This window comes from Parus major, chromosome 10, assembly GCF_001522545.3.
Source record: "Parus major isolate Abel chromosome 10, Parus_major1.1, whole genome shotgun sequence".
In the NCBI taxonomy this organism is placed as follows: Eukaryota; Metazoa; Chordata; class Aves; order Passeriformes; family Paridae; genus Parus; species Parus major.
In genome coordinates, this window is record NC_031779.1 from 6,624,598 (window position 1) to 6,648,524 (window position 23,927).

At 38.2% G+C, this 23,927-nt stretch overlaps 1 protein-coding gene across 3 annotated transcripts in view; it reads right to left on the reverse strand.

The window, feature by feature from the left end:
• The window catches only part of LOC107209207 (myocardial zonula adherens protein-like), a 52,921-nt gene that overhangs the window by 27,631 nt on the left and 1,363 nt on the right, over positions 1 to 23,927 (reverse strand). For all 3 annotated transcript variants that reach the window (XM_015638562.2, XM_015638559.3, XM_015638561.3), the window contains exons 2-8: positions 18,819 to 18,908; positions 9,778 to 9,936; positions 7,455 to 7,547; positions 4,944 to 5,057; positions 3,926 to 4,078; positions 1,584 to 1,709; positions 585 to 713 (exon numbers count right to left, since the gene is read on the reverse strand). In XM_015638562.2, coding sequence (XP_015494048.1) covers positions 585 to 713; positions 1,584 to 1,709; positions 3,926 to 4,078; positions 4,944 to 5,057; positions 7,455 to 7,547; positions 9,778 to 9,936; positions 18,819 to 18,908 — 864 coding nt within the window. The remainder of the gene's footprint in view (positions 1 to 584; positions 714 to 1,583; positions 1,710 to 3,925; positions 4,079 to 4,943; positions 5,058 to 7,454; positions 7,548 to 9,777; positions 9,937 to 18,818; positions 18,909 to 23,927) is intronic.

The following is a 23,927-nucleotide window of genomic DNA, read 5'->3' on the forward strand; positions in this document are numbered from 1 at the left end:
TATCAGCTGGAGAAGGAAGTTATCATGAACACATTCCAGGAACCTGGATTGCTTATGCTCTGCTGTGTTGTCCCTCCAAATGATGTCAGGGTGGTTGAAAATCCCCATGAGGACCAGAGCTTGCAAACAAGAGTCTGCTCCCATTGTCTGTAAAGGGCCTCAGCCTTTCAGTCTTCCTGGCTGGGCAGCCCCCACTCTAATGTCACCTGTACCTGCCTTCCCTTTAATCCTGACCCTGTAGGTTCTCCACAAGCTTCTTACCCATCCCCAGACAGAGCTCTGTGCACTCTATGGACCTATCACAACAACATCTCTAAGAGACTCTAGGTCATTTATGATTATTACTTGATTAGGCTTAGGACACCTTGCACACTGAAGGGACACTGAATGGTTGGTTTTTAAATTCTCTTTCATCACAGGGTCTCTATGGCAGTCCAGGTGCATTTACTGATATACAGTAACTAAGATGTAGAAACAGCAGTGGTATGTCACTGAGCAGGGAACCGAGCAGCAGAACAATAACACATGAAATTTCCTCCATGCACGTGTGCATTTCTTCTCAAGGCAGCAATCAGCTCTCATACCTCTTCCATGCGTTCAATCAGCCGGTCCAGCTCACCAATTCTCTGGTCTTTCTCCTGTATGCTTGTTTCTGTAATCTGCATCTTCTTATTTGCCTCCTCAATAGCCTTCAGAAGCCGATTTGTTTCCTCCTACAAACAAGAACATTTACAGTCTCATTATATAATAATTATATATATATTAACAAGGAATATTTCTTCTTCTTTTCAGCTATAGAGCCATGCTAATAGCTCTTAAGGAGGTCAAAGCTTTTCACTACACCTGCTCAGAAATCTGGAGGAGTTATGACCCTGAAAGTGAATTATATAGAGCAAAAGATTGGGGGTACTTTGAAATACACAGGCATTAATAAAGCATCATTATGACAATCCAAGAGAAACTTTTACCCATTTCTGAGATAGCTGATTTCCCTTCCTTTTCCCTGAGGATGCTGTTAAATAATAGCATGAGAAAACTATGATGCTGAAAAAGACAGCTTTCTAAACACCATAGTTGGCTATATTCAGCTTTGTACTTTCCTTACATGTAAAGCATTATGAATAAAAAGGAGCATCTATCTTCAATCTCCATCATTATCTATCTTTATAATTTAAAAAAAATACAACAACTGACTACTCATAGAAAGGTTTAACTTGAGGGGGAGGGAAATTGGGGCACAGGGGAGTTCTTGCTCCAGCAGCATCCAGTGAAGTTGTTCCCTTTCTCCTTCTTAAATTCACTTAAAATTGGATATGGTATTTTCCTTTCATAAAGAATCAGAAGTCTAAAAAAATCTAATTACCCTATTTCAGATTTTGAAATCTAGATTATCATTGACATTACTATGTTTGAACACATATTTTTCTTATTCCTACAAGCCCAAAAGTTTGGAAAGCTTAGTAACTATGGCATGACTAATCACAGAGACAGAAGCAAAGGAACACACGTCAACTCCAGAGAATGAAGCGATTGAGAAACTACATCCAAGCTAAGTACTGCTCTTACAGACTGGCTGTACATACCAGGAGCATTTCTTTCTCAGCCTTGTGTTTCTGTTCCTCTTCTCGCATTTTTTCCTCATACTGACTATACAGCTTTCTGGTCATCTCTCTCATGACTTCAGCATTGGCTTCCTGCGATGATTCCACCTATGAGAGAGGAAGGTTGCCCACAGAAGGAAGAGAGCTCACGTGATGAGAAAATAAGGAGTTTGGTTAAGCTCCCCCTTGTTATAAATCTGACATTGCAAAAGTAGATTTCCATTTGCATCAAGGCCATTTACAGCATTCTGCCTGTTTTCACATCATTTGAATCTGTAGAAGTTACTGTTCCATCAAGTTCCATGTTGTCTGAATTGAGCTCATTTAGTCATTGCTTATCCAAGATCAGGTCAAGTCTCTTTGCTGAACCTTTCCATAACAGCCTCCAAGTCACTTGGCTTGTTTCCCCATTGAAACAATACTGTCTCCCCCCATTCTACTGAAACATGGACTAGAGATGGCCTACACTCAACTCCTGTTTCTAAATGACCATGAACACTCAAAGCAATACTTTATTGCAGTACCCTCCCTGCTCTCTCTTGGTTTCGTTCTTTGGAAAGGGATGAACCCTGAAGGACTCCACTTTTACTGCAATTGTTCCCTTTGTGATCTCACCTAGGCCAGCCCTGGGGCACAGGTAGTGACCTGCACTTTATGAGGGGGTGGAGTTTAATGAACCTTCCAAATTTCAGGAAGCCTGAAAGAATAGTATCATTTAGAGAAAGCCAATTATTAAACCACAGATTCCATAAGATACACTGAACTGGAATAGTATCTCTGGCCTTTTATTTCCATCATTCCTTTCCTTATACCTTGAGCAATGAGGATAATAAAAGCAAGCATTAAAAAGTGGATGTATCAGGGCATCTGTAATAATACACTTAAGCAACATCTTTACTCATAAGTTATTACAGATTTATGAATAAACCAAACCTCCTTAATAAGCCCCACAGGTGTGTTGTGTTCTCCACCCAGAACGTAATCACAGTACACAGTAGTTACACCAGCCTCCCAGATCCCTCATCATCCTCTTACATTCACTCCTAGAATGAATTCCTAGATGTCTTGGTACTTTTTGAAACACTATTTTATATTTAACTGTCAAAGACAGTAATGAGGTATATTATTCACCAACTTGGTACAAAAACTGAAAATGTGAGGGCAGAATTTACACTTCTGCTGTGTAAATGCAGGGCATGTATTCTGCAGAGCTTGACATGCTTGAAGATAAAACAAACCCTTACACATTCAGTTGAACTGAGACTTAAGCTGCAGTTCCCTGCTCTGAGAAGCAGGCATACCTCTTTCCCTAACTTGTTGGGGCATGTCCTTAACATCATAGTGAAGCCCAGATTTCTGTTTTAGAATCTTAATTGCATCATCTTTGCTTCTGTTACTTGGTTTTTCCCTCTTTTTATTTCCTGCTGACAACAGCAGGTGCAAAATACAGCTACTTTTATAGCCTGTATATTCCTCACTGTGAGAGGAAAGCAGAACATGAAGGGCACTTATGTTTTCCTGTTTAACCATTCATCATTAAGCATGAGTTCTAGTCACAAGCAAAACAGCCAGAAAGAAACATCTTCTCTGACAAAATTAAACATGAATATAGCTGCAGTCATCTCAACTTCAGAAACTTTACCAAAAATAATAACAATTTTCAAAATTTGACAAATTCTGATTTAGCACTATATCCAAATTGGTCTACTATGAGCAATTTTAACAGAGAAAGTTTTTTGGTTTGGGGTGGGGTGGGGTTTGTTTCATTTGGGTTTTTTGGAGATTAAAGGAATACATTTGGCTGATGAGGGGAGAACATGGTCAAGCTTTCTGTCATATTAAACCTTGCAGTTTGTGTTCTATTCCCTTGCATTTCTTTGAAAGAAATAGCTTAATTCTCTTTTGAAGATGCTTGCTGTTACCTGCTGACCACAAGCTCATAAGACTCAACTGACTACCTATTAAAAATGGTGCAATGGTTTCCAAAGAAACTCAACACCAAGAAATTCATGTAGCAATGTGTAGAGTTGTAATATTCCTTCAATTAATAGGAATGGATGCTAATAACCACTTAATGGTTTGAATTTTCACCTGTCAACATCTTTGACTCTTATGTTATGTCCCATGTTATGGGAAGACTGCCTGTCACCAGCTCAGATTCTTCCTTATTAAACCAGTATTGATTCACAGGAATAAGTGAGCTTGAGGGCACGATGAGGGCATGAAGAATGAAGAACTCTTTACAGATAAGGCCAAGGAATTCATTTAACATCCACCTAATGCCTTTACTGTGCAGTATTTTTAGGGGAGTTTATATACCACACCTTTAATTTCAGTAACTGATTTTCAATTTGTGCCGTTTCCAGTTGCTTTTGCTTTTCTCTCAGCTTTTCCATTGATTGCTCATGTGTATGTTTTAAATTCCTTATTTGTTCCCTTATGTCAGTGTTCTCCAATGTAACATCCACTAGAGTTTTCTAGAAGAAAGAGGCAAAGCACATATTACAAATCAGAAATAATTTGATGAATTAATATAGGCAAGAGATTATGAAACAGACAGCACATTTAATGAGCTTCCTGACATATTAATGCAGCGTGAACAGTTTTGCAAGTTTTAACATTTAAAATTATGTCTTTTGTTGTTGCTAGAAGGTATTTCCATGAGGAGTATACTCAGTGAAATCAACTCCTGGAACACTATTAAAAAACAAAAAGGAACACAGATAGATTTCAGTATGAATAATCTTCCCTTCTCTCCAAAGGCCATGCCATACATACAAAATGCAGTGGACTGAAAACAGAAAAGTAATGTACAAGAATGTAACATACTTGTTACATACAAGAAAGCAGGGACATTAAGTAGTTCAGTTAAGATAAATGAGAATTTTGAAGTCTTTATAAAGAAAATTAATTCCCACCTTGTCCCTCCCCCTGCATTTCACAGGTATATAAAATCTCACAAGTGTCTCCAAATATGCCACTTAATTTCTGTTACCAGCTGAAGGTGGAACTAAGTCAGTAGATGCACCATTTTGCACTACACAGACCAAATCACATCTTCACCTTAGATCCTTCATAAAGACATGACTTGTGGTATTAGTCTGCTGCATATCAGTATCTCTTTATATCACTTTATTGTATGCTATTTTTAACGTTTTTTTTAAACACAAGAACTTCTGGAACATTTTTGTTTCCTAAATCAGGTGGTTTAGATATCCACAACAGTACTCCATGGTGTTGCTTAGTGTTAGAATCTGTATCTGTCATCCATGTTTTCTGTATGCTTTGAAATCCATATTAGAAAAGGCAGCTATGAGCTGGGAAGCAGCTATGAAGATGTACCTGCAAGTCTATTGATGCTGATGTCAAGGAGCTGTTCATTTCGCTAAAGCTATCTAAGGCTGCAGCCTGCACTCGCACATGATTCTCTAAGGATTCCTGATGAGCATTTGTCACCTGAGCAAGGGAAAAAAAAAAAAAAAAAAAAAAAAAGTTTTATATAGAATAATGATTAAGTTTACCTATTCTTTCCAAGAGAACTAGAGAAGAGAAAGACACCAAGGTCGTTTTCATGGTACTAGGATGCTTAAAATATACAGGCTTCAAAGTATATTCTCACAAACAAGGAAACAAAACTTATAATTCAAATAATCTAACAGAAATTGGGCATGAGTATCTAAATTTATTGTTAGTCTGCAATCATTGTATAAGCTGTTCTTCTTGAAAGGACAAGAGGACAATTGGCAGTTGTCCATTCAGAAATATTATATACATAGAGTGGGCAGATTGTAAAAATTCAGAGCGAAAAGCAGAAGAATGCAAGAAATAAGGAAGCCTAGAACTGTGAATTGTAGAAAAGCCTTAATTAAGAAGGAACTGACTAATCAGGTACATAAAGAAGCAACATCAAGAAGACGTAAGGATGAAACAGTACAAAGCAGGGAGGGGAAGCCAGAGAGCTTTGTTGTGTGAAAATTAGTCATTTTCTGATATGTACACACACACATGCTAAAAAACTGAGGGGGGGAGCAGCAGTGAAGACACAAAATGACATCATTCAAGAAGAGACCAAAACCCAAACAGTGTAAATAATTACAAATGATCCAATAATAAGGAGGAAAGGAGTGTTACTAATGGAAGCCAGCCCAGCTCACATTCTTAGATGGATCAGATTCGTTTCTTGATAAAAACAGAAGAGCACCAGGGACTGATACAGGGGACAAGTGTGTAGTAACCAAGCCATACACAGATTAGGTCAGCATAGGGAGCATAGGCCAAGTAGTCACCATTAAACTTCTATAAACGTGTGCTCATGTAAAACAAATGAAAGCAGATATGCTTTGGATGGATTAAGAAGGTTACAAGGTAATAACTTGTGTGAAGAAGCCCAGGGCAGGATATTGGAAGAACAAATTTCAAACAAACTTTATGAACAAAAAGTTGTCCTGGAAATAGGTAAGATAAAAGCACAGTGACTGAAAGCTGAAGAAAAGAGTATAGAAAGGATTTTAAACAGGAGTTGCAAATAGCACAAAAGACAACAATAGTCATATAAAACCATAATCAGATCCCAAATAACTAACCAAACAAGAAGTTCATGTTATTAGAAAGAACAACACTTGTGCTTCCTTTCAGGCAGTTTAGAGTATTAAAAAAAAAAGGGAAGGATGTTTCCTAATGTGCCATTTAAGTCAGAAGGAAGCTTCATGAACTGCAAATTTTCTGCAGAACTAGATATTCTGACAGAGCTGGTCAGAAACCCTTAATTAAGGAAGAATTTCTGACTCATGCAGGATTTCTACTGGTCTGACAGAAGTTCTGGAAGTGCAGGATATCATCACTGCTATTCAGTGAAGATCAGCAGCAAAGACAACAAAGCTGTACCTGAATCAGCATTTACTACATGCATGCTGGGAAGAGAGTCACTCTTGTTGGTAGCATTATGACTATTTAACTCAATTTCTGCAAACTGTGTTTTCTCTCTTCCCCTCAAGTCAGGGGGATTTTTTTTTCGTCATTTTTTGAGACCAATTGCACAGGATGAAAGTAGCAGTTTATAGTACATTATGATTTTTGTACCTAATACAGCATGCAGGGAACTGACAACCTCCAAATGAGAATGGCAGAAGGGCATGTCAAGGTCACAGTCCCTTGAAGTCAGGGACTTGAAGTCACTTTTAATTGCCAAAGCTTCCTCTGAATCAGGGATGTGAAAATCAATGCTCAACATAAATTCAAAGCAAATTTTCAGGGAGACTTTTTGGATCAAACAACTCAGCAGTTTAATATGAAGGCTATTTTTACAGAGTGCAAAACCTTTTATTGCTAAAGCAGCATGTCAGAAGAAAGGTCATTGAATGACCATTGAAATGTTCCGTTAAAAACCAAAAGGTAAGTAATTCTTAGCACTTTAATACTAATGAATATTGCTACTTCTTTTACTTAGTGTTTAAGCAATAGGTTCAGTAAAACAGAGCAAAGTGTTGAAATGACTCAAAGTTATCTGTTTTTCCTAATTATCAATATTATTTATTCGGTTCACCTGGAAGCTGTTACATCCATCTCCACTAATTACCAATACACACAGGTAATGGTATCAAGATCATTCTTTTATTTCCAAGAATTTCCAGCCAGTTACTAATTTCACATGCAAAAAGCATCCCTATCCTGCTTTACCTTCCTGGATGGAAAAATAAATTAAGAAAAGAAATTACAGATGTCATAATACAGTAAACTGGAGTGACTGGAGTGGTTTGGGAGATGAGTTCTGTTCTGCTAAAGTAAAAGAAATTTCTAGACAACACTGGGACAGTTATTCCCATTTGCTTTCCCTGCAAATGAATGGATACTTACTTTCAGTTCATTTGTAAGCTGCTGTATTTTTCGTTTCATTTCATCATATTCACCATACATTTTCTTTCTTACTTTTTCCAGAGTTGCTCTCACCTGGTGTCAGAAAAATCAAATGCCTTTGTCAAAAATTTGGATTATACCATTTATTCAGTAGGACATGATTTTTTTCTCTATGTTCTTCATTGTCACTCTCTGTAATTTCCATTGTTAATCTATCTCTGCATAACAGCAATTTTTTCTCAAGAAAAAGACAAAAACTTAAGTCTCAAGACTTGTCTACATAGGCATGATACAAATAACTGTCACTATGAGTAATTCTAGACTTCTCTGTACATGCTTAAACACTTGCAAATGAATAATTAAACTAAATTCATTTAAATTAAATATCCATAAGTCATTATAACTTGATTACTAAATGAAATTAATTACTAAATTGAAATTAATTTGATCATATATTGTTTTATTTCTGAAAATAAGGCACAGAATTAATATATGCCCATACTTTTAAAAGCGGTTTCCCCTGGGTATCCATTGCAGATAAACACTTTCAATTTCAGTCTTTTAGACTTGTATCTAACTAAACAACAAAGCAGCTTACATTTACCAATGCAATTTCAAATGTGAAGAACAGATAACTCAATTTGATTTCAAGAACCATGGATGTAAATTATTCCTTGCCTTTCTAGAAAAGAACCCTCAAAAAAACCCCAAGCTGGCTTCCAGTTTGGCTTTACATGCCACTGCAATTATGTTTCTCTACAGTCTACATAATTCAACTTATTTTTTTTCCCTTTCCTCACCTCTTACCAAACACAGGCTGGTTGCAGATCATGTAGGGCAGTGAGTTTACTGTGTCTGCACAGTGGGGCAAGGTAAATTTCAGCAGGGGATGTTTTTAGCAGCTCTGCACAGAATCCCCACCACTGTCTCCCAGAAAGAGGGGCACTGGCCACCAAACCTATACAAGGAGTGATCCCAAACCACCCTTTGGGATGAGGAAGAGAGAAGGAAGCTGACTCCTGCCTGGCATGTCAGGAAAGAAGCACTCACCCTGTGCCTCCCCATGCACAGACACACTCTCTTGCAAGATGCTAATTTGACTCAGGCAGAGGAAGCTGTCAGCAGCTCTGACACAGCCCATCATTTTTGGTCTATCTGAGTCAGCACATATACAGCACAAGCTGAGGACTCTTGTTTAGGATTCTGCTTTTAAAGACAACACTACTCTGGCAGACCAAAGATCTCAAATTAGCAAAGCTGAACACAGCTTTCCAGAAGATGGAAGAGCAAAAGACAGCATGGTTCTTCCCATGTCTTTCCCACTTTTTCCTGAAAGCATCAGTACCCCGAATGCACAAGCTGTTCACCTGGTCTGACGTGTCCCTCCATAAGGGACAGACAGGGGCAGGGAGATGGTCTCAGCCCAAGCAATCCCCAGGTACCACAGACAGGGTAGTGCCAATTCACCTGCCCCTTGAACCACCCCAGCAGGGCAGAGAAACTACCCAGGCAGGAAAACAGCAGCCAAAGCAGCTTGTGTGCCTCGCCAGCACTGCAGCACTGACAGACCCTGCCAGTCCCTAACCTCAGCAGCTTTAGAGTGAACTCTGCCAGGCAGATGTAAGGAGCACACATGATTACAGTGCTTTACACTGCTCGATTGACTCAGGGTTCCTCCCTTGTCTATCAACCCAGTTTGCACTTGAATCAGTGTAACAGATAAGCACTGGCCAACAGCCTCCTGGGTGGTGATGGTGGATGGAAAGAGGTCAGATGATTTTCCCTGAGGTAATTAGGGTGTTACTGCCACAGTCTGAGAACACATGGGCAAAGAGATGCTGAGTTTCAAGAACAGAAAAATTTCAAGCAGATCAGAAATGCAGTTTTTGTTTTTCAGGAGATCTTCTGCCAACTGTGATAAATGAGCAGGCACAGAGAAAGTAGTACAAAGACATCCTTATTAGGCTGACTATTTTAAGGCTGCCCCAAAATATACCCAAGTGATTTTACTATGTCACCTAATTTAGAAGCCTTTTCAAAGCTGGAGAGTCTGGGGATGGGTGAAGCAGAGGAAGAGAGAGACTTCACCCTTTCAGGTGTCTGCTTACATAGTTTCTTCCATCAGCAAGCACAGTTCCCAGGTATAGAGCATGCTTTTTTCCCAACTCAAATACTACCAAGGCCAGCATCTAGCTTCAGAGTAGATTCCCAGTTCAAACTGAGCTGTTGGTCTAGACATCAGTCATCCCATTATACTCTCACAGCTTTACATGGATACGTGGAAAGGGTATTTGACAAATTTTGAGGTGAAAATGTAACTCACTTCTTTAATGTAATTCATCTCCTCTTTCAGCTGGTCAGCTGACCAGCCATAAACCACCATTTCTCTCTTATGGTTGTTGTCAGTTCGGTGCACAACACCATACACCATCCCATGAGAGAGCTTCCCTGGAGACATCCCATTTGGTACGTGGTAGAGCTCCTAAAAAAAAAAAAAAGTCAGTACTAGATTAAAAAAAAACCTGAATAAAACCACAGTAACTTAGGGCCAGGAGAGACACCAATTGTAGTGAAAGCACAGCAGTACATATGAACACTAACTCCCTAACATTTTGGAGCCAACCTATCAGCCTTCATGTTTTTGGAAACAATGACCAACTTATAACTGATAAAGAAAACAGAGATGTCTGATTACCACTGCCTTCAATGGAAGTCATGTATGCACAGCTAGAGACAACAGCTGGATTTGTACAAGGAGAGGGAGAGGCATGTAAGAAAAGGTTAACCTGGCTTATTTTCATTCAATGATGGTACTTTTCTGCATTCTTGCAGAGCACTCAGGTCTCTAGTTCCCTCTAAAGTCTTGCAACCACAGAATTATCCCTCATTTCCCAAACTCCCTGCTGCAGGAAACAAAAATTCACAAGTTTACTCAAAAAACATAGAAAGAGCTAAGAAACTGAAATTAAAACCTTTTAGGCAGTGTTCTTTAAAAGAGAAAATATCTGTTTCTCTTGAAGATAAACAAAGCAGAATTTCAGTTTGCATTTAAAGTTAATTAAGAACCTCCAAAGCAATCAAACTCATTTCAGGTCTCCATTTCTTCTACAGATGTTGCAGAACTGACATTGGAAGAGCTACAGCAAAGCTATGAAATAGCATTTATGTGGGTGTTCCTGTGTTATTAAGTACTGTAGAAGGATGAACCTTCTAAATCAGGTCTTGCTATGCAAACAGAGGTTGTTTTAAAAAGCCAACATTTTTTATTTGAATGATCTGCAGAAATTTGTGAAATGTAATAATCACATGTCTTGCTTCAAGCCACCCTTCACAGACTTCTCTTGTTCATCTCATCAATATACTTCATAAGGAAAATATTCATGCAAACAGCAGGAATCATTTCCCTCAGCATGTAAATGAATATCCACAAGCTCAGATCATCACCTGACCTAGCTACTCACCTCTCCTCCCTCCTAATCAGCCCAGGGAAACATCCTTCTGTCTCAAGCACCTGAAATGAGCCAGGCCTCAGAACTACTCATTTCTCTTCTTGATTACAAGGAATTTAAACAACTACCTCAGATGAAGACATCCACATTATGACTTTTTTTAAAAAGGGGAAAATATTCTTACTGAATGTGAAATATTTGCAAGCTAGGAACCTAAAAATAACCAGTGATTTCTGAATGGAAAGTTAGAATGAAAAGTTTGGAAACACAGCTGTTACTGGTAAGCTCTGCACATTGTTTTTTAAAGGTAAGCTCTAGAAAAAAATCAAGTATAGATGGTTTTACTGATCTTTCTTATGCTGGATATACCAGGTACAGATACACTTGAGAACAGTTACTATATTGACTTTAGAATATGTTTTGGTTTGTGTTTTTTTTTTTTTTTCTAAGCACTGTCTAAACTCTCTTTGACATCAAACAGAGGCTTAAAGAGACAAAGCTCAGCATGGTATATCCATCTGCAGCTGCATCCTAGAGATCCCCAGTCCTTACCATGACGGTGAAGAGAGGACACCATCTGCAGCCTAAAGCAGCAGCACTCAGTTTTTAGGAGCCAAACCAACACAACTATGCTGGCAATATACGAATAAATTCTTCTTTAGGCAAGGGGAAATGAACAGGAAAATTTACTTGTATTAAGAAAAATTGATAGAGACAGACATCTGGTTTATATTGTGTCCTTTCCACATGGCACTGACAGATTTTCCTCAACACTGTAAATCCTACACACTCTGCCTTTATCACATCATTAATAGTATAACCACGTTGCTGAAACTCTGGGGGTGTGTGTGTGCAGGGCTGCGAAGAGAACAATCACAAAGCAGACACCTGGTAAAGAACATTTTAGGCACAGAACAACAAAGCTGTGAGCCATCATGAAAAGTGAAAAGAAAGCTCTAAAACCACTTAATGAAGAAAACATTGGGCAACTAGCCCTACTTTTACATGATATAATTTTGCACTTAAGCTTCATATCCTCAAAATGAGATGTTTCATAATTATGTATTATTGGGGGTTTTGTTTTGCTGTTTCGATGTGCAAAAACAAAAGGCCTACACTTTATACTTAGATAACAGAAACCAGATAGGGACATGACTCAAAATTATTTTGTGTTTGTTTGCTTCCAGGTTTGTGCAGTTTCTTTCATAGTTCATTGCAGCTCCTCCCCTGCATCTGGAAAAAGGGATTACACACAAGTTTCCATCTTCCTGATAACAGAGTGAATAATTACTTTGATTGTTTAGAGGTTACCAAGGCACCAGACACTGAATTCATAAATCCATGCCCTTTGCCCATGATCACTCATTTTTAATGAGGTGAATAGCTGAACACCCGCAATACCAAGGTCCTTTGTGCCTCTGAAACATTAGCAGAATTGTCCAAAGTGCTGTTTACAGATTTCTGGCATAAAAACTCTGACCAAATTCCTTATTTTTAGAATATTATGAACACATTCCTAAGGAATGCTTTGAAGGATTCCCTCACCCCTCTCCCAAAAAAAGACCTGCAAATTCAGACCAATGGGTTTGCAGCTAGAGAATCACCCATGGCACTTACATATGTATTTCAGAGATGAACAGACTTAAATTTACATTATAATGGACAGTACATGCAGGATTAGGTACTGCACAAAAGCAGACTGGTTACACATCTCTTGCAACAATGCTAAACTTGCCTGTTATCTGTATTTGCACAAGCCTCCTAAGATGCCTTTGTTACTTCTCTTTCAGAAGATTAAAAGACTCTCCATCATCTGCTGACTGTTCCAGTTCAACGTGCTACTTAAAATACAGGATATTGTTTTTACCCTCTCCTTATTCTTCCATTCTATCAGAATCCCCAGGCAAGTGCCTGTTAAAATTTCAGTTCTTGCTTGTTTTAAAGATGTGTGAGCCAACACCTACCCAAGTAACTGTTCTCATGTTTCCTTAACCTTTTTCATTGCCGCTCTATTCCAGACATGCTTATCTTCTACTCACACTTTTCTGTTTAGTAACTTTTCATTTCTTCTCGTGACCAATAGTTTCAGGGTTCTGGATAAATAACCAAAAAAGACCTGATGCAGTCTTCTCTTAGAAGACTCTTCTGAATGCAGAGATTTGAGATTTTATACTTCCACCTTTTTCTGGTTTTCTCCCTTTGCTTTTTTCCATTTCTGCCTCGTAGTCTGTTCTCCCTCTGACACATCCTCTCTCCCATGCTTCCTCTTTCACAAATCCTAGATTTTCTACATCCTCAAGAACTACAGAACAGTATTTTTAAAGTCAAATGCTTCCCATTATTTTACTCTATGTCCCATACATACCCACTCTCAGAACTCATATTTTTCCAAGCAGGTCCTCAATGGTCTCTGCTCTGATCCACACTGAGGCCTTCATCTCAGTGAAGGTAACAGCAAATACAATTGCAAGTAAATACTGTAAAGCTAACTGGAATAGTGCTTTAAGATGGAAGGGTTCGTTAGATTAATCAACCATTGTTGCTTAAGGTCAAAATATCAGCCAAATCCTTTCTAATGTGAGCTAATGATCTGAAAAGGCAGTTAGATTAATCAGTTTGTGAATATTTCCTTGTACCTACAGTCAGTTCCAAAGACAGCCCAAGGTGACAGCAAGGACACATTGTGTGGATGCTCACACATCCTGGATCAGCCTCCAGGAACACATCCTGTCTGTGCTGCAGCAACAGACAGCTGCGCTTGGTGTGATCACACAAAATGTACCAAAGGAGCACAGACTGTGTTTACCTAACTAATAAATATTTAAAACAGAAGCCTACACCCCAAGGTTGCAAAAGTCTTGGTAATTACCATGCATCCTGTTTATGTCTCTGTCCAGAGAGGCAGCACAAGTAGCATGAAACAGGTGAAGACATTACAAAACCAAACCATAAATTTAAGTTTTTAGCTGTTTTTTCTATGGCCCATGGTTTTATTTGCATTATGTAAATAACACTGAGGGATGATCTGCTTCTAAATCTACCAGTTTTATAAATGAAAGTCAGATAGGCTCATATTTTATACTTCTCCCTGCCCCAAAATTGGAAGTAAAAGCACAGAAGACACATCTTTTTTGAGAAAAAATGACATGTAACGTAATGCTTAACACAATTCTGTGTTAAGTATCCCTGTGGCCTTGAAATTTTCCTGACTCATGATCTTCTGTTTACCTACACCATCAAAAAACTTTTAACAATAATTATATCAGTTAAACAAGGCTTTATCTTTTCCTTAACAGGCACATTCCAGGCATTTCTAAAATAACCAGTTATCTTTTACCTGTTCACTAGTTACACAAGGAACGAAAATATTCATGCTGTTACTGAGGTTAATATTGTCTATTCAGTAAAATTACCTATTTATAACATTGAGCTCACCAAGAAAACCTACTATGCTCTGACAAAAGGTAATTTTGTTTTTGTATCTTTTCATATTCCTCTATAGCCCATGAAAATCACATTACATGTAGGAATATTTTACATTAAAATAGTATAACAATAGGGAAAATAAGCCATAACAGACATGAGTGTTCTTAAATTCATGAAGAATGCAAGAAGCGTAACTGAACATGTTCCAGCTTTGAAGCTCCTTGGGTGTTGAATTTAGATGTCCATCTCAAAAGAGAAGTGGCAGACATTATACAAAGTCTTATCTAACCCATGAAATCTGTACACAGAATGCCAGTGCTTACACATTGGGGAACTAAGACACAACAAATACAGCAGTAACCTCAAAAGCCAGTGAAATTCTTTCTGTACTTTTATGTAGTGCTGGTTTTGACTAAGGTGTCGCTTAATTAGTACATGGCAAAAATCAAGCGACCAGTGCTGGAGAGACTGAGAAACAGAAACATCACCTGTAGCAGATAAAGCACATTTTTTCAGGCACAAGGTCTGCTCTGCTGACAGGAGTGGGCTGGCAGCAGCAGAGAAAATAGGCACTGTCCTAGATTCCATCTGCACCACAGCCCCACATTCACTGCACTCATATTCTTGAACCAGGCCTGACACAAGTTTCTGCTTGATTCTCACCATGATGTACAGAAGCAAATTCCCCTTCTGGCTTCTTTACAGCCTACTTTTTTTTTTTCTGGGGCAAAAAAAATATGTTTGCTATGCTTCTGTATTCTTGCTTAGGAAATAAAAATTATTGTACTTCTTAGTTGTGATGCTTAAAAAAACAAAGAAAATTAAAGTGTTTGAGGATATATGCAGCCAAAGTACCAAACTGAGTTTGACTAAACACTGCTCAAACTTGGCTGAAAGCCACAGACAGTAAAGTGACACAAATTTCCAGAGTGTTATCTCATTTTCATTCTCTTGTCTATACATCCAAATGAAACAGAAATGTCTGTCTATACATATCTTCACATTCTGCCCTCAGAAGCTTAGCTGTAGCTTCCAATGACACTTCCAAATTTAACCATGACAGGGAAGAAAGAGACTGATGGATAAAAATAAGCCAAATCCCAAACAGGGACATTACAATTGTCTGATAGCCCTTTATTAAGCAAGACAAGAGAGGCTTCAGGATATGCAGATTTTGCACACAATCTGACGAGCACAATATTCCTTTGTACTTCATGGTGAAATAAACAGCCTCACACTGTCACCCATTGTCTATGATGGACAGAATTCATGGAACAGAATCAGAATAGTTTGTGATTCTTTCTACCTAAAGTACTAACAATTCAAACAACCCAACCAACTAGTCCCTACCTGTGAGTTAAGTTCTCATATGCTTCTTTCAGGGTATCATATCCTAAATATGAGTATAAAACAGCCAACCTGACACAAACTCACTCCCCCTTCAGTTTTTGAGTTCAGTCTCTAGCTCTGTACCATCTGCCAGCCTTTCACAAAAGACAGGGGGAGCCCACCCAGTACAGTATTGCCTGCAGCAATTTTGTTGCACCCAGATCCATCATTTCATTTTAATCTCTTACACTGGTTTATTTTTATTTCACGGATGCATAGCAGTAAAAAAGTTAATCTATAAATTTACTGCACTGATACAGATTGAACAAAATACAGCACAAATTTCATGAGAAGTCTGGACTCCAACGAAAAAGGCTAAGGCAAGAGCTGCCAACATAACTGATAAAGAACCACTTCTGCTCTGACATCAAGCAGTAAAAGAAGTTATAGGAGGGATCAGCCCCTGAAAGAGCTGGTGTGTGGTTCATTAGCTGATTCTGCAACTGAAGCACCTCCAAATGGTACTGGGCCTGAGACATGCAGAAAAGCAACAAACACAGCGAGCCATCACCGTGTCACATTAGGGCAGCTCAAAATCACCTCCTTCTAGTGAAAGATTTGAAAGAGCAGATTACAACCAAATGTCACGCCATGGTGTATTTATAGTTTTCTGGCATTCCCTCCGACACTGCAAGGTCTTTTCTCTCCTCCCTCAGCAGCAGAGGCAGAGACTTGTCCTGCCCAAACAGGAGAGCACCTGCAGCCAGGCTCTGACTGCCTGACTTAGTTGAGCAATCCAGCAAAAACTGTGCAATCCCAGACATTACCCCTGCAGTTCATTTCTGTAAATCACATTAATGTACTTTAAATACCAAAAGCATTTATCCCATCTTCCATTCCCATTTTCTTAGGAGTCAGCAATTAAAGTCAGCATAGGACTCTAGATTCCAACAAGGGTTGTGATGTTAAATTTGATTATTTTTGCTGAAGATGGATTTTTTGACCTTAAATTGTAAAGTCCAAGGCAGAAAAAAAGCAGTTCCCTAATTTCAATTATCCCTATTTCCAAAAACGGGGCACAGTTCTCACAGGGCAGTGTGAGGATTATCTAACATTTGTAAAACTTGTTCTCAAAGTGCTTTAAGCAATTTCATTAACCTGAAGTCAGCTGAATACAGGTGATTAGCAGACACCTGAACATTGTTTTTAGATTTTTTTTAATTAACCTGTGCAGTAAGAGGATCACAGCATGACTAGTCACGAGGCATGTGTGCACTGTAAGTTAGTGTAAAATGAATTTGACTAAAGCAATCAATAATACAGACAATAAAAATCTACAGGTAATTCATTGCTGTCTGGCTTTAGAGACATGAGTTAAAAACAGTTCATGAGCAGTGATTTTTTTGTTGCTATTTCCATACACTATGGCTATACTATCTGTGGGGTATTTTTTTTAAACACAGAGAAACTGTAAAATACAAGTAGTTGGCACAATTCCTCAGTGTTTTTTCATTGCTATGAAATTGGCTGAGTAGATCCCATCTAGATCTGAATTTATAAGTCTTTCAATTGTCTAAAAGTACTGAAATTTAGAAACTACTCAGAACATACAATATTTAAATTGCATATGTTTTTTTCTAGTCTCAGCTAATAAAGACCCATCTTTTATGGATCTACACATCATTGGTTTGCACACTGAGCCAAATAATGTATTTATTATCTTCATATCCTTAACATTCTTTGATATAAAGCCCACTTATCTTTACGTGTATTATGGGGGAAATAACAGCTCATTAAATAGGAGGTCCCACTGAGAAAAAAAATGGTCATGTAAGAAAGTAACTACAAATTGTCCAATACTAATCCTTAACAATTCTTTCTCATTATCACATTACTCAGAACCATAAAGTGAGTAAGGCATGAGTAAATATCTATCCTCCTCATAAGCAAACTCAGATTCCTCCTAGGGCAATGGGCCCATAAGCTTAAGCCAGTCTGCAATCAGATCCAAGCTGACAAGAGACTGACAGAGAAGCTACTCTAAGTGCTACAACTAAACACCTCTGTACAAAAGGAATTATTACTATTTAATGGTGGGCCCAATTCAGTTTGCATGAAAGTCTATTTAATCTATTCTGTAAGTAACATTTCTAGATCCTGAAAACCCAAGTACTCTGCCAGACAGTGTGTGAAAACCTGAGTGTATAAAAGACTCCAGGACAAAAAAAACAACTGATAAGGAATCCTTATCTTCAGCATTTTACTTTGCATTCCTTAGAATGTTTGCCTTTCTCAGTAATTTTACAGTTATTTTTGCCTTTAAGTATCACTAAGAAATACTATTGTTTCTCTTCCTATTGTCATACTGCTATTCAGACTTTGAGTCTGGCAAACTTCACCTTGTTTGACTTTGGTTTATCAAAGTATAAATGTGGTGAAGTTGTGGAGCCTGTCCAGCTTCTCTTTTTAGTCTTCATTCTTAAGACTAATGAAACATTATCTCTTGCAATGAAACAGCTCTTACAGAACAAGTTCTGCACCAAAGCAGTTGTAAATTTTTTTCTGTGTGTACACTATTCACTTCTGCAAAACAAAAATGCCCTTCTGAACCCTTCTAAGCACATAACTTCCAAATCTCTTTCATTTCAGAACAATCTTGGATTCTTTATTTTATATTTTTTATTTGTACATCACCCTTTACCAAAATTAGCTGACACACACAAATATCAATAACCCCAGCACACCAACTACATTGATACTCAAATCTTGCACACTGTTACACCTACATGAAATATAAAAGCCTCTTTTAGGATCAAGAGGATCCTGATCAAGATACTGTTTAATACAGGGCCCTGTTCCTGGTAACAGTTTCCTGCCCTTTGATATATAAATATGAAATAATCGAGTTTTAAAGGTACCTCAGTCATAAATCACCTACAGTATCTGTTGTTCCTCTACCACTGTCCTATTTTACACACAGTTTTGCCATCACTTACTCCAAGGCTTAGGCTCAAAGTTCACACCCAACTTGATGACCTTCCACATGTTCTAAAATCTTCTAAGATGACTGGGCTTTGGGCTGCCAAAACAACAAATATCAACATCTGTGTAGGGAAATGCTTACTTCTTATTTATAGAGAATATGATTCCTAAAACTTACACTTTTCTTTCTCTCAGTTTCCTTTGGTCCCTGCTCAGGCTGTGACACTTCATCAGGTGGCACTGTTAAGCGTAGCCTGCACACATTCATCTGAAAGAAGAACAAGATTTAGGTGTTACAAAAATGATTTTAATAATTTACTTTACAGAATGAACTGTACTGACATTCAATTTTGAAAGTACTTATTTCTGTTTTCTACCACACAGCTGTCAAAATATTCTTTTTAAAGGTTAAAGGGGTTTCTAGCTGGCAAAAATAATTTAAGGGCATCCCCATAATTACATACCTGAAATAGTGAAAATCCATTTCAATCAACAAATCGTTCTTAGGTACTCATAAATGACATTGAGAGCTGAGATAACGGAACAATGAACATAATTTTCTACTTTCTGCATTTTGTTTGCTGAATTGGCATACTTTTATTCTTCAAAAGGGATTATTTAGAAACACAGAGTATTTTAGAGTAAATGCTTCTCTTCTGCTCAGCATATAGCCAAGTATATGCCTCAATACTGCAACTCCACTAAATGTGAAATAGGAGTATTATTGAAATCTGATATGTGCAAATGGCCTGTAAAGCTTCAAAACACTTCAGAAAATAAGTTAAGAGGTGGTGTTTCCTAACTGATTTCAGAGCAGCCATTCTCTTGCCAGCAGTCATGATACCTTTCTGCAGCTGCAGTTTGCCTTGCTTTGGGCTGAGACATCTTCAGTTTAACGGTGTTTTCCAAGCAATACATTTCATACAAGAAACTTGTTGAAAACATTCAGTCTTGGTCCTATTCATGAGACATTTTTGTGGAAAACAACACTAATTCCTAACCAGAGCATAGCAAATGATGCTGTCCAAATTCAAAGCTGCACAATACCTTCCTATAAAATCCCAGCTGTCTGCTGGCAACAAAGAAAGCTCTTAAAGCTCTTCCTGAAAAACCTCTGAAGCATCTCTTTCATGATTACTGTGGGCCATCATCACTATTGTTCTACAGCCCAGCATCTCATCTGATCTAGATCTCTGCAGTTTCTCCTGAAGTCACACTGAACGTGTGTCTCTCACACCCACCTTCCCACTGCACTTGTCCCAGCTAACAGCTCTCATCTTGGTCATTACAGCACCTCTCTTTGCCTTGAAAATGGCAATAAAGTTCTGCTGACTGCATTCACAGCACTGCAGGAAAGCCCTTCCAATACACCCCAAATGTTACCAATTTACAATTAATTCCTTCCAACTGTTTTTTAAGTCATTTAAGCTTCCTTGACTGCATTTTCAAGCCTCTTTACAATACAACTTCCTCAGAGACCATTATTCAGCACCACAACAAGAATCCCTATTTTCTGTTTCCAGACAAAAGACCTTCTTCAGCTTTTCAAACAGGCTTTAACTTTTTCTTCTTCCCAAGCAAAAACAAATGGAAGAACTATCTGCAACTTCACTATTTTAATTCTGGCTTTTCTTTAAATCTGTTGAGAGAACAAATCAATAGCATTTAGACTACTGGCATGTTGTCAACTGTATTTTAGAATTGTTATGTACTGTTTTCCTTCTTCCTCTCAGTTTGGTCTTTCAGGTCTGCAAGGCCAGTAAGAAACAGATAAAATTCAGATAAAATATGATAAAGATACAGATAAAATTCTTATAAAATATGCAAGATGTGTCTGTATTATAAAGAATAAAAAGGGGGGAAAAGCCTATAGGAAGATCAAGGTGAAATATAACCTATTCTGTAGGCATAACTGTGAAAGCAATGTTTTGTGCAGTGGCCTCCTCCCTGTTGATTTATCATTCATCCATATGCTAGAAAACCTAGAACAAGAAGCCACAAAGTGACATGAAGCCCCCAAAAACTAAAAGCAGTTTACACTTTCATATTTGCTAAAGAATACTGAAACAATTAAATGCATTTTAAAATTATGAAACCTTGTACATTGGCTTTTGATACTGATTGGCTACTACATTTGTTCTAAGAACACCAGACTGTCTCCATTTACTACAGAAGCTGGTGGTACTTCCTACGTACAGATTAGTTATCCAGATACATTAATAATAAATTTATCATCTTTGGAACACATTAATTCATAAGATAATTAACATCACCTTTCCTCATCTATTTCCTTGTGCCCTTTCTTCCCATTAGCTTATTAGTGCTCTTTCCTCTTAAAACATTCCTGTTTACAACAAGAAAGGAAACACAGACTGGCATTCCTCCATGTAGGCAAACAAAGACCAGAGCCATAAATAGGAAATATAAGTGAATTTGTGCTGTGCAGGAAGTGATAGATGAGGCCAACCTTTCTTATAGTGATTTCATACAAAGGAAAACTGGACACAAAGGAATAAACATGTTCCTAGGACAAAGCATTAAAAATGCCTGAAATAACTAGAAATAGATAATGACTGGCAACTCAAAGTTAGGAAAAATGAGGTTGTGTATGATTCTCTGAAGCTAATAACTTGCCTATTAATCAGTACGAGGCTAATTATAGCCAACAGAGATTCACAGTGCAGTGACTGTAAATAAGTAATTATCCCTGTACCTGTACACCAGTGAGTGAACCACGGCTGCCCTTCACATCACAGGTGCTACAGGGCTACTTTGAAGGAAGTCACAGAAGTCCAGTATAGATGGCAGTCATCACATCTATGCTGGAAATGCAAATTAACATTTGTTGAGACTAAAGCCACTGCACAATCAAAAGGTTATCATCATTTAAGCTGTTTTTCTTGCCCTTTTCACCTTGCCTTATCTATTACCCCCAAATCACTTACCCCACCCCACCCCAACTGGCAATCATAAGGATTCTTATGCCTTGAAGTTGTGCCCAGCAAGGCTCATAATAGCAATGGCAAAGTACCACCCAGTTTCTTGCTAGAACAAACTTACACAGGCTGTACTCTCCTGTTGCTTACAACAATAGGACTTCCTCAGCCTCCCTGGGGAAACAGCAGCAAATGTGTAAAGTAGCCATGCAGTCCTGCTCCTCCTAGGCACCAGACGATGCATTCTACCTAAGGACAGCACTACAGACCCATCTGCTAAAATTCAGAAACACTACAGAGATTGGAAAGGAAAAACAGCAGGCACTGCTTTTTCCTCCAGCCCCCAGAAGCAGTTCTGAACACTGCACAGGCACTATTCTTGCTCTGCAGGCCTTCCTGAAGGAACAACACACTGTGCCATTTGTCGGTGAGTTTACTTGACCAAATCAATAAGCACACTCTCATGGAAATCACAGCAAGCCCTCCTCCCACAGCAAACACTGCTGTAGTGATGCCTTAAAATGGAAGTGAAATCCCAACAGGAAGAGCCTCGACTCAATGCCAAACAGTGGCAGGATAATGTGCAACTGAGGAAAAAAGGTAATTTCCAGAAACAAACTGGGTAATGCAAAGAGAAAATGGGGAGGAGAATGAGAACTACTCTAACAGGGAAAGAAAGAGCTGCAATTAAATTTCCTTCATCTGCTTACTGACACTAAGAACAAGTGAGAAAACACAGGGACAGAGATGGCTTCCACCTTACCTCTATGTCATTGACATTGTAACTTTGTGAGCATAACTTTAAAAAATAAATACTGGGTAGAAGAAGAACCAGATATCTTTCTAACAATCCTACAAGACTGTCTAACTTTTGTTTAATTTACAGCATCTGTAGATTTGGCAAATCAGCATTATAAATAATCTCAATTGTGCCAACATTTTATGCTCACTCCTGGCTTTTTGACACCAACAATCCATAAGTGGCATTTCCAAAGCTCATCTGACATCATTTGTGAAACAAAGACACAGACAGGAAAACAAAGACTGAACAGGTTCCCCTCAACGCAACACCAGACAGCAGAAGTTTCCTGAGTGCAGTGAAAACCAACAGGTGAAAACACTCTTTTTTACCAAATTTCTAGGAAGCTAGTGGGACAGCACAGAGGAGAGCTACTGCAATATGGCAGTTAAGAAAAAAAAATAAAATCTAGCTTAATTTAAAATGTTGAGAATCCATGGCCCAGATCCACAGTCCACATGTATGTTTACCATCCTACTCAAATCACTAGGGTGCAACTTTAAACAAATACAGATGACAGATTCAATTTAAGTAATGTTCTTCAGCCTCTTCTTCCCCTGTTCCAAAAAACAAAGCACCCAAAAAGGCATAAATCAGAATTAATTATGGGGCTGAAATAATTACAGATTTTTGCATTACAATCAATTGTTAAATTAATGAGAAATGCTCTTACGGAATAATCAAAGTTATTAGTACAGCAACAGAAAAATACAGGCTGTTCTACTAGCAACCAGTCTCTAAGCATATTACAGGAGCCCCACAGGAAAATGGTTCAGTATTGATCTAACTTCAAAGCAGCCCTGGAGTTCAACATCACCAGAATTTAATATTGTTGATACTGACAAAAGAAATGGGGATAACATGTTTGTAGAGTAACTATCTACTACCCTATCAGCTCAATGGCCAAAAGTCACTCCCTTCGCCTAAAGACCAGCGTTGGCTTTAGACCTTTGAAGGTGAAAGCAGAAAAACAGTGCATGTTTCATTTCAGTCCTAAAAAGCAGAGAAGAAAGTACTCTCTTTGGTCATTTATGTGTTGAGTAGCCTGCTCCATTTATGAAATCTCTGCCATGAGATTCTACACACAATTAAAGGGCACTTCTCCTGTGACCACAGGCGCACAGGAATGTGACACACATCTTTCATTTATTCAGCAGTTATTCTGTCTCTCTCCCCTCCTCTGACAACTCGTGATAAGGGAGCCACACTTCACTAAAAAAAGGGACAAGTTTCCAGTGGGTTGTAGTCACAAATTAAATTTTTACCAGTCTTCTTAAAAGAATGTATCGAATACAGTTCATCATTCCCAAGAAATCAATCAAGGGGATTAAAATAAGAAGCTTATAACTTAAACAGAAGTTCCCTTACTGTAACTTCTTTAAGAAATGCAAGAACAGGGAAACTCAATGGGAATACAGAAGACATATAGGGAATATAACTATGATTTTCAAATCATTGTAATTTTTCTTATGCATGAACAATTTCATTTTTTATGAAGACCAGGGATCTTTTTGTCAGGAAGGCCATTCTGACCTTCTTGCTATCATGTAAA